This window comes from Indicator indicator, chromosome 19, assembly GCF_027791375.1.
Source record: "Indicator indicator isolate 239-I01 chromosome 19, UM_Iind_1.1, whole genome shotgun sequence".
NCBI lineage: Eukaryota > Metazoa > Chordata > Aves > Piciformes > Indicatoridae > Indicator > Indicator indicator.
Genome location: NC_072028.1, coordinates 21,343,175 through 21,353,127, shown reverse-complemented (window position 1 = coordinate 21,353,127; position 9,953 = coordinate 21,343,175). Strand labels below are relative to the sequence as shown.

Genomic DNA, 9,953 nt, shown 5'->3' with positions numbered 1-9,953 from the left:
AGTGCCAACCCCCTGCCATGGGCAGGGACAGCTCCCACCCAGCCCAGGGTGCTCAAGGCCTCATCCAGCCTGGCTTGGAACACCTCCAGGGAAGGGGCAGCCACTGCTCAGCTCACAACCTGAATCCCTCAATCTCAGCATGGGCAGAGCTGGAAGGGACCTCTGGAGCTCACCCAGCCCAAGCCCCCTGCTCCAGCAGGGCTGCCCCCAGCAGCTTCCCCAGGAGCAAAATGCCCAGGGGGAGTTGGGAGCTCTCCACAGAAGGAGACTCTGGGGTGCAAAATTGATGCTGAGTTTAAAACAGGATCTCTGAAATGCTTCATTTGAGCCTAGAGATCTGCTCAGGGAAGGCACAAAGCCACAAAACAGAACTCATCCAGCCTGGTCCTGAACACCTCCAGGCAGGGGGCAGCCACAGCCTCCCTGGGCAACCTGTGCCAGTGTCTCCCCACCCTCACTGACAACAATTCCTTCCTCCTCTCCACTCTCACTCTCCCCTCTCCCAGCTCCAAGCCATTCTCCCTCATCCTGGCACTGCCAGCCCTTGTCCCAAGTCCCTCCCCAGCTCTCCTGGAGCCCCTTCAGGTGCTGGAAGGCTGCTCTGAGGGCTCCTGCAGGAATGCAGCTTGCAGCAGCCCCAACCATGGGTCTGAAACCATCCTTCAGGGTTTTCTCTTTGCTACAAGCCTGAAAGGTGAGAGCCTTGGGGAGAGCTTGGTGGTAGAAGGGTATCCAGCAGAAGGGAGCCAGAGAGGAGCCATTGGAGGAGCACTGAAGATGCAAATGCATCAGGATGACCTCAGCTGGGGGGGTACAGAGCTGTGGGGCAGAGAATCATAGAAGTGATTGGGGTGGAAAAGGCCTCCAAGATCATCCAGCTGCAGAGGGACAGGGATCTGCTGGAGAGAGTCCAAGGGAGGCCTCCAAGGCTGCTGAAGGGACTGCAGCACTGCCTGGGGAGGAGAGGCTGAGAGCCCTGGGGGTGCTGAGTCTGCAGAGGAGAAGGCTGAGAGGGATCTGCTCAATGTCTATCCAGAGCTGAGGGCTGGGGGGCAGGAAGGAAGGGCCAGGGACAGCCTCTGCTCACTGTGCCCTGGCATAGCACAAGAGGCAATGGATGGAAACTGCAGCACAGGAGGTTCCACCTCAGCAGGAGGAGGAACTTCTGCACTGGGAGGGGGACAGAGCCCTGGAGCAGGCTGCCCAGAGAGGTTGTGGAGTCTCCTGCTCTGGAGCCTTTCCAGCCCTGGCTGGATGTGTTCCTGTGTGACCTGTGCTGGATTCCATGGTCCTGCTCTGGCAGGGGTTGGACTGGAAGCTCTCCAGAGGTCCCTTCCAGCCCCTAACATCCTGTGAGCCTGTGATCCAGTCCAACCAGCAACCCAACCCCACCATGGCCACCAAACCACGGCCACAAGTGTCTTGAACACCTCCAGGCATGGGGACTCCACTACCTCCCTGGGCACCCTGCTCATGCAAGCCAGCAAGGAATGGTGAGCAAGTAGCTGGGAAGTGCTGGGAGCAGGAGGGCTGCTGGCCCAGCCTCCCATCTGAGCAGCCACACAGCAAGGGGAGGTGAAGGGGAGCTCCAGCAGAGCCCCCAGCAGCAGGGTGCCCATGGCCTGACCTGTGCAGCAGCACCTTGCTGAAATGCAGCTGCTTGGGGCTGACCCCCAGCTCCACCTGCACCCCTTGGCAGCACAGGTGGAAGACCACTGGCTCTGGGTTGTCCTTGATGCTGCAGATGAGGCTGTCCTCCACCAGGCCAGCTGAAGTGGGGTAGGCCCAGAGGCTCAGCTCCTGGCCAAGAGAAAGAGAGAAGAGCATTCAGCGAGCAGGAGAGATGGCTCCTGGGCTCTGCTGCTTGTCCCCCAACTCCTGCCTGCCTCCTACCTGCTTCTCCTTAGGTTTCAGCTTCATGCTGGGAGGCTCCAAGAGGAAGGTGTCTGCTTTGCCATCCCTCTCAAAGGAGAAGCTCACCTCTGCCTCCAGGGGGGTGGCATTGAGGATGGAGATCTTCTCACAGTTGCTGGGGTGCTGCAGAGCCTTGTACCTGGCCACAGGAGGGGCAAAGGCTGCAGGGGAGCCCTGATGGCCTCTGACACCCTGAGAGCACAAGGCTGAAGTGAAAGCAGACCAAACCCAAGGGTCCAGAGACACTGGGAGATGATGGAAACAGGACCAGGCAGGGCAGGGAGGACCAAAGTGATGAGCAGAACCTAATGACACTACAACTGAGTTGAATTAAAGCCTGGTGACACAGGATAAATACAGCTGCACAGCTGGCACTGGGCTGGAAGGGACCCTCCAAGGGCATCCTGTCCACCCCCTGCAGGCAGCAGGGACACCTCCAGCTGGAGCAGGCTGCCCAGGGACACAGCCAGGCTGAGCTTGAATGGCTCCAGGGATGGAGCCTCCAGCACCTCCCTGGGCAACCTGTGCCAGTGTCTGCCCAGCCTCCCTGGGCACAACTTCCTCCTGAGCTCCAACCTAACTCTGCCCTGCTCCACTTCCAAACCATTGCCCCTGGGCCTATCCCCACAGCCCCTTCTGAACAGTCCCTCCCCAGCCTGCCTGCAGCTCCCCTGCAGAGCTTCAGCTGCAGCTCTCAGCTCTCCCTGCAGCCTTCTCTTCTGCAGGCTGCACAGCCCCAACTCTCCCAGCCTGGCCCCACAGCAGAGCTTCTGCAGCCCTTTGATCATATTGGTGGCCTCCTCTGGACCCTCTCCAACAGCTCCAGGTCTCTCTTGTGTTGGGGTCCCACAGCTGGCCCCAGCCCTGCAGGTGAGGTCTCCCCAGAGCAGAGCAGAGGGGCAGGATCCTCTCTCTCCAGCTCTGGCCACACTGCTTTGGATGCAGCCCAGGCTGCCCTTGGCCTTCTGTGCTGCCAGTGCCCATTGCTGGCTCCTGGCCAGCTCCTTCCCCACCAGCACCCCCAAGCCCTTTTCTGCAGGGCATCCCCCTGACAGCCAGGACAGAGCTGTGCCCCACCAGCACACACAGACCACAAGTAGGCTCAGGGAAAGCCTCACCAGGGCCAGGGGCACCTTGCATGCTGCCTCTGCTCCTCCTTGGCTTCCTTTGATGCCCACCCCATGCTTGATGTCTCCATCCCAGAAGAGTACAGACCACCTGAAGAGTGTTTCTACAAACCAGGGATTCAACAAGGAGCACAGCAGGCACCTGGCTTCTGCCCCCTCTCTGCTGCCTTTCCTTCCCTGCAGAAAGGCTTGGGCAGGAGGTTTGGAGGAATTCAGCTTCTCTCTTCCAAAGAAGCCAGGAGAATGCCTTGGCTCCGGTCCTGGGTGAGCCTGCTGGATTCCATGGTCCTGCTCTGGCAGGGCACTTGGACTGGAAGATCTCCAGAGGTCCCTTCCAACCCCTGACATCCTCTGAGCCTGTGACCTCCCAGCTGCTGAAACTGAGATGGGGGCTGACAAGTGACCCCAGGTCACCTTCAGGCTGGAAGCAGCAGGTGGCTCTGGCCACCAAAGCACCCTCCAGGTTAGGAAGATCAGCTCCATCCCTCCCCAGCTCCTCCAGCACCCCTGGGCTCCTCCAGCACTCAAGTTCCCACAGCCTTGCTCCTTCCAAGCCACCAATCTCCCAGCTCTCTGCCTGGACCTGCCCTGAACTGTGTCTCTGGGAGCCAGGCCCTGCAGATCCCATCCCAGCACCTCAGCCCCTGTGCAAGCAGCACCTCAGGGCACTCCTTTGGGGTGGGCAGCACCTACCAGGCTCTTGACTTGCCACACAGCAGTGGCCCAAAGTGGAAGACCCCAGTGCTCAGCACATACTCCTTGAAGATGATGGCATCAGCTGCTTTGCTCTTCCTGCAGCGAGGAAACACCACCCTGGGCACAGGAGAGCAGGGAGGGAGGAGGGTGAGGTGGCTCTGAGCAGACAAAGCTGCTCCCAGACTCCTAACTCTGAGTGCTGCCTGAGGGGCACCAGCACTGCTGCCCAGCTCCAGCATGGGAACAGCTGCTGGGTGGCTCAGGCAGATGGGCAGAGGGGCACAAGGGGCAGAGCTGTGAGCTCAGGGGGAGCAGGGTGGCACCAGACTCACAGAAACACTCAGCTTGGAGCAGAGCCTCAGGATCCCCAGGGCCGACCCAGAACCCTGCTCTGCAAGGCTCACCCCTAAACCATAGCCCCAAGCACCACCTCCAAACCACCTTTAGACACAGCCAGGCTTGGGGACTCCACCACCTCCCTGGGCAGCTCATCCCAATCCCTGACTCCTCTTGCTGGGAAAAAAAATCTTCCTGCTGTCCAGTCTGAACCTGCCCAGGGGCAGCTTGAGGCCATTCCCTCTTGTTCTGTCACTCATCACCTGGGAGCAGAGACCAGCACCAACCTCTCCACAACCTCCTTTCAGGTAGCTGCAGACAGCACTGAGGTCTCCCCTCAGCCTCCTCTGTTTCACACTCCCCATCCCCAGCTCCTTCAGTCTCTCTCCATCAGATTTCTTCTCCAGGCCCTTCCCAGCTTCCTTGCCCTCCTCTGCCCTGGCACCAGCACCTCCACATCTCTCTTGTGCTGAGTGCCCCAAACTGGACACAGCACTCCAGCTGTGGCCTCCCCAGAGCTGAGTGCCAGGGGACAATCCCCTCCCTGCTCCTGCTGGGCACAGCATTGCTGATGCCAGCCAGGAGCCCTTTGGCTCTCTGTGCCATCTGGGCACACTGCTGGCTCCTCTCCAGCTGCTTGGCCATCAGCACCCCCAGGTCCCTTTGTGCCAGCAGCTTTCCAGCCACACTGCCCCAAGCCTGGAGCACTGCCTGGGGGATGCCTGCTCCAGCCTCACCCTGGCTCCTGGCTGATGGTGGGGTACAGGCAGGAGCCCCTGCAGTGCAGCTGGTAGAGTCTCTTTGTGCCCAGCAGCTCGAAGTGCAGCCTCTGCTCAAACTGGCCCAGCACTGTGGAGCTGAAGTGGATCTGCAGCCTCAGCTGGCCCTGGGCAGGCACTACCCAGCGGTAGCTGCTCCTCCTGGCAGGGAAAGAGGAACCCTCAGGCACTGCTGACAGCAAATGAGAGCAGGAGCAGCTGGGGGAGGGGGCTTGCTGTGGGGCAGCTGGGCTGAGGACCCTCCTTGGCAAGCTGGGCTTGAAAGCAGAGGGATCCCTCCTCCCCCACAGCTCACCTGGCAGAGCCCCCCGGGGGTGGCACAGTGCCCACCCGGCTGTGGTGCCCCTCAGGGGAAGGTCTGGGGGGTCCTGTGGGTGGCCTCTGGAGATCTCTCCTGCCATGGCCAGAGCTCTGCTTCTTCCTCACAGCCTCCTGGCTCCTAGTGGCTCTCTCCCTCCTCGAAAGGCCCCTGGCAGGGGTGCCCTGCTCCTCTGAGGTCTGCACCCCAAAAGGGAGAGAGGAAAGGCAGACAGAGGTGAGACCTGCCCTGAGAGCCCTGCAGGGGCAGGGGAGGGCTCAGCACAGCACAGCACAGCACAGGGGCAGAATCCCCTCCCTGCCCCTGCTCCCCCAGCACAGGGCTAGTTCTGGGTTGCCAGCACTTGGTGCCAGCTGCTGTCCAGCTCTGCATGCCCCAGCTGAAGGTTTGAGGTGCAGGGCAGGGGTTGTAGGAGCCTCCTGCCTGGAGGTTTTTGCAGCCAGGCTGGAGGTGGCTGTGAGCAACCTGCTGTGGTGTGAGGTGTCCCTGCCCATGGCAGGGGGGTTGGAGCTGGCTGAGCCTTGAGCTCCCTTCCAGCCCTGGGAACTCTATGCTTGAGGTGAGGCTTTGCCTCTCCTCTCCCAGCCTTGCCCTGTGTCTCAAGCAGAGCTCTCTGTCTCTCCTGGACAGCCAGAAGGGATCTCTGCAGGCACAGAGCCCCCTTACAACTCCATTGCCCTTCCACTCTGACCCTTTCCCATTCTACCTGCCCCCTCATGCCCCCATCCAGCCTGAACCCTGCCCTGGCACCTTCACTGTGGGCACAGAGGGGGCATCCACCACACTTTTGGTATCCTCCTTCTCTTCTGGCACTGTGGCAGCTGCTGGCACAACCAAGGTGAAGTGCTGGAGGGCTTCTGCTGCAGGCCCTTCCCTCTTGGCTGGGTAGTGAACCACAGAGTAGAAAGCAGTGGGGGGGATGGGAGGCCCTGAGGGACCCAGGCCCAGCTCATCCAGGACCTGAAGCAGAAGAGCAAACCTTGGTCATGTTCCTGGGGCCTCCATCCTCCTTAAAGACACTCAGGTCAGCTTTGATTGAGTGAGGTGGAGCACAGCCCTGGCACCATGCCCAGGGTGCTGGGCAGGCTCCAGAGCACTGCCAGCACCTACAGGTGGCACCTGCAGAGGGATCTCTGCCCTGAGGGACTCAGCTGAAGGAAACCATGGCCATGAGCTGCCCTGGCACCACCAGCTGAAGGAAACCATGGCCATGAGCTGCCCTGGCACCATCTTTCTTTCCAGACAGGAGGCCTGGACAGAGAGGCCTCCCTCTGTGCCCCCATCCCAGACACAGAGCTGCTGTGGGGCAGCAGCTGCAGGCTGGAGAGGGCTCTGCTGTTGTCACTGGTGGCACACAGGGCCCCAGGGCCCAGCCCAGGGCAGGCTGTACCTGCTCTGCCCTTGGCAGCTTGCTGCTCTCCAGGACTGTCCTCGTCACATCTTCACAGCTCAGGACCTCGACGGCCAAGCAGGGCACCCCAACAGCATGGCTCCTGCCTGAGCCTGCTGCACCTCCTCCTTCCAGCTCCAGAGGCTTCAGTTTCTCCAGCTTCTCCTTCTCCAGGTGCTCTTTCTGCAGCCTCTCCTGCTGCTCCTGCTCTTTGCCCTTCCTGCTCCTGCGGCTGGACAGACGCCGGCGCTGCTCTGCTACTGGCTGCTGCCTCTCCTCTGGGCCTGAAGGGGCCAGCAGCACACCCTGCACCCTGTCCCAGCACGACAGAATGTGTGCCACGTCCTTCTGCGATGCCTCATAAGCCTTAAACCTCAGGGCCAAGTCCTTCTCACTCTCGCTCTGGGCTTTGCCTTCGTTTTCCTCCTGTTCTGGCTCTGAGGGCTGCATCGCCACCTGTGAGCAGGTATCTGCCAGGGGAACCTTGCTCTGTTTGTCCTCCTCTTCCTTGCCCTGCTTCTTCTCTTCCTTACTCTGTTTGTCCTCCTCTTCCTTGCTCTGCTTCTCCTCTTCCTTGCTCTGCTTCTCCTCTTCCTTGCTCTGCTTCTCCTCCTCTTCCTTGCTCTGCTTCTCCTCCTCTTCCTTGCTCTGCTTCTCCTCCTCTTCCTTGCTCTGCTTCTCCTCCTCTTCCTTGCTCTGCTTCTCCTCCTCTTCCTTGCTCTGCTTCTCCTCCTCTTCCTTGCTCTGCTTCTCTTCCTCTTCCTTGCTCTGTTTGTCCTCCTCTTCCTTGCCCTGCTTCTTCTCTTCCTTACTCTGTTTGTCCTCCTCTTCCTTGCTCTGCTTCTCCTCTTTCTTGCCCTCCTTGTCCTCTTCCTTGTGCTGCTTGTCCTCTTCTATGCCCTTGGGGTGCTGAGCACAGAATCACAGCAAACATCAGGTTGGAAGAGACCTCCAAGCTCATCCAGCCCAACCCTCAGCCCAGTTTAGGCTCAATCCCAAACCATGTCCCTAAGCCCCAGCTCCACAGCTGCTGGAACACCCCCAGGGATGGAGACTGCAGCACTGCCCTGGGCAGCCTCTCCCAATGTCTGAGATCCCTTCCAGGGCAGAAAGATTTCCTGAGATCCAGCCTGAGCCTCCCCTGGGCAGCTTGGAACCATCTCCTCTGCTCCTGTCCCTTGCCCCCAAGGAGCAGAGGCTGCTCCCTGCTGACTCCATCCTCCCTTCAGGGAGCTGCAGAGAGCACTGAGGTCTCCCTCAGCCTCCTCCTCTCCAGCCTGAACACCCTCAGCTCCCTCAGCCCCTCCTCTAGCCCAGGGGCTCCAGGCCCTTCTCCAGCCTCCTTGCCCTGCTCTGGACAGGCTCCAGCCCCTCAAGGTCCTTCCTGGAGTGAGGAGCCCAGAGCTGAGCACAGCACTTGAGCTGTGGCCTCCCCAGAGCTGAGCACAGGGGGATGGGCACCTCCTGGCCCTGCTGCCCACCCTGCTTCTGACTCTTTGGGAAGCCAGGCTGCTAACAAGCACCTGGGGCCTGCTTGTCTCTCCTGCCAGACATGCAGGAGCAGACCTCACTCCCCAGAGGGGCCATGGCTGTAGGGCACATGCAGGGTGGGGAGAAAAGCTGGACCAAAGCTTCAGAGGGGATGTCTGGAGTTGTGTGAAGCCATGACTCAGAGGCACCAGCTCACCCACAGACCCATGGAAAAGCCCCTGGTGAAGCACGGAATGGTTTGGGTTGGAAAAGCTCTTCCAAGGCCATCCAATCCAACCTTCAACCCAACCCCCCCATGGTCACCAAACCATGGCCCCAGGTGCCATGGCCACAGGTTCTGGAACCCCTCCAGGCATGGGGACTCCACCACCTCCCTGGGCAGCCTCTGCCAATCCCTCACCACTCTTGCACCAAAGATAATGTTCCTCACCTCCAACCCTGGCACAATTTCAGGACATTTCCTCTCCTTCTATCCCCTGAGACTAGGGAGCAGAGCCCAACCCCCACCTGGCTGCAGCCTCCTCTCAGGAGCTGGAGAGAGCAATGAGGTCTCCCTCAGCCTCCTCTTCTCCACACCAAACCCCCCCAGCTCCCTCAGCTGCTCCTCCCCAGCCCTCTTCTCCAGACCCTTCCCCACCTTTCTTGCCCTTCTCTGGACCTGCTCCAGCTCCTCAGTGTCCTTCTGGCAGTGAGGGGCCCAGAACTGACCCCAGGACTGCAGGTGCAGCCTGGTTGTTTCCCACCCATGGCTGCCCAGCACTGTGTGTGGCTGCTGCACTCTGAGCAGTGCTGCAGCTCAGCAGGAAGGTCCCCAGGGCTCCTGCTCACCTACCTGCATGGCCAGGGATTGCCTTTTCTTCCCTTTGCCTTTTCCATGCTCACTCTTCCCCTGCTTAAACCTCTTCAGCTTTTCTTCCTCCTTCAAGTGCTTGCCCCCACGCTCTGCAGCCAGCTGCTCCCTGGCCCTTCAGCAAGACAGAGAGAAAACATCTCTGAGAGTCACCACCAGAGCCCTGGGCTCCTGCAGTGCTACTGCTCCTGCACTTCACTCTCACAGAACCACAGAATCAGCCAGGCAGGAAAAGACCTCAGAGGTCATCAAGCCCAACCTATCACCTAATAGCCAACACCTCCTGACAACCAAACCCTGGCTCCCAGTGCCACAGCCAAGCTTTTTATGAACCCCTCCAGGGATGGTGACTCCACCACCTCCCTGGGCAGCACATCCCATGGCTCTTTCTGGGAAGAACTTTCTCCTCACCTCGAGCCCAAACCTCCCCGGGGGCAGCTTGAGACTGAGTCCTCTCCTTCTGTCACTGCTTGCCTGGGAGCAGAGCCCAACCCCCAGCTGGCTACAGCCTCCCTGCAGGGAGTTGTGGAGAGCAATGAGGTCTGCCCTGAGCCTCCTCTTCTCCAGGCTGAACACCCCCAGCTCCCTCAGCCTCTCCTCACAGGGCTGTGCTCCAGCCCCCTCCCCAGCCTTGTGCCTCAGACCTTTCCCCAGCCTCGTGCCCCAGACCCCTCCCCAGCCTCGTGCCCCAGCCCCCTCCCCAGCCCTGTGCCACAGACCCCTCCCCAGCCCTGTGCCCCAGACCCCTCCCCAGTCCTGTGCTCCAGACCCCTCCCCAGCCTTGTGCTCCAGCCCCCTCCCCAGCCCTGTGCCCCAGACCCCTCCCCAGCCTCGTTGCCCTTCTCTGGACACCTTCCAGCCTCTCAATCTCCTTCTTAACCTGAGGAGCCCAGTACTGGACACAGCACTCCAGGTGTGGCCTGACCAGTGCTGAGCACAGGGCAGGATGACTTCCCTGCCCCTGCTGGCCACACTCTTCCTGATGCAGGCCAGGATGCCATTGGCCTTCTTGGCCACCTGGGCACACTGCTGGCTCCTGTTCAGCTGCTGC

The 9,953-nt window shown here is 60.5% G+C and overlaps 1 protein-coding gene across 1 annotated transcript in view; it reads right to left on the bottom strand.

The window, feature by feature from the left end:
- Nucleotides 1-1,627: 1,627 nt before the first annotated feature.
- The window catches only part of HYDIN (HYDIN axonemal central pair apparatus protein), a gene marked incomplete at its 3' end in the record, with an annotated part of 127,387 nt that continues 119,061 nt past the window's right edge, over nucleotides 1,628-9,953 (bottom strand). The window contains exons 42-49 of the mRNA XM_054389669.1: nucleotides 7,258-7,338; nucleotides 6,562-7,095; nucleotides 5,922-6,131; nucleotides 5,148-5,350; nucleotides 4,811-4,993; nucleotides 3,735-3,854; nucleotides 1,894-2,053; nucleotides 1,628-1,800 (exon numbers count right to left, since the gene is read on the bottom strand). Coding sequence (XP_054245644.1) covers nucleotides 1,628-1,800; nucleotides 1,894-2,053; nucleotides 3,735-3,854; nucleotides 4,811-4,993; nucleotides 5,148-5,350; nucleotides 5,922-6,131; nucleotides 6,562-7,095; nucleotides 7,258-7,338 — 1,664 coding nt within the window. The remainder of the gene's footprint in view (nucleotides 1,801-1,893; nucleotides 2,054-3,734; nucleotides 3,855-4,810; nucleotides 4,994-5,147; nucleotides 5,351-5,921; nucleotides 6,132-6,561; nucleotides 7,096-7,257; nucleotides 7,339-9,953) is intronic.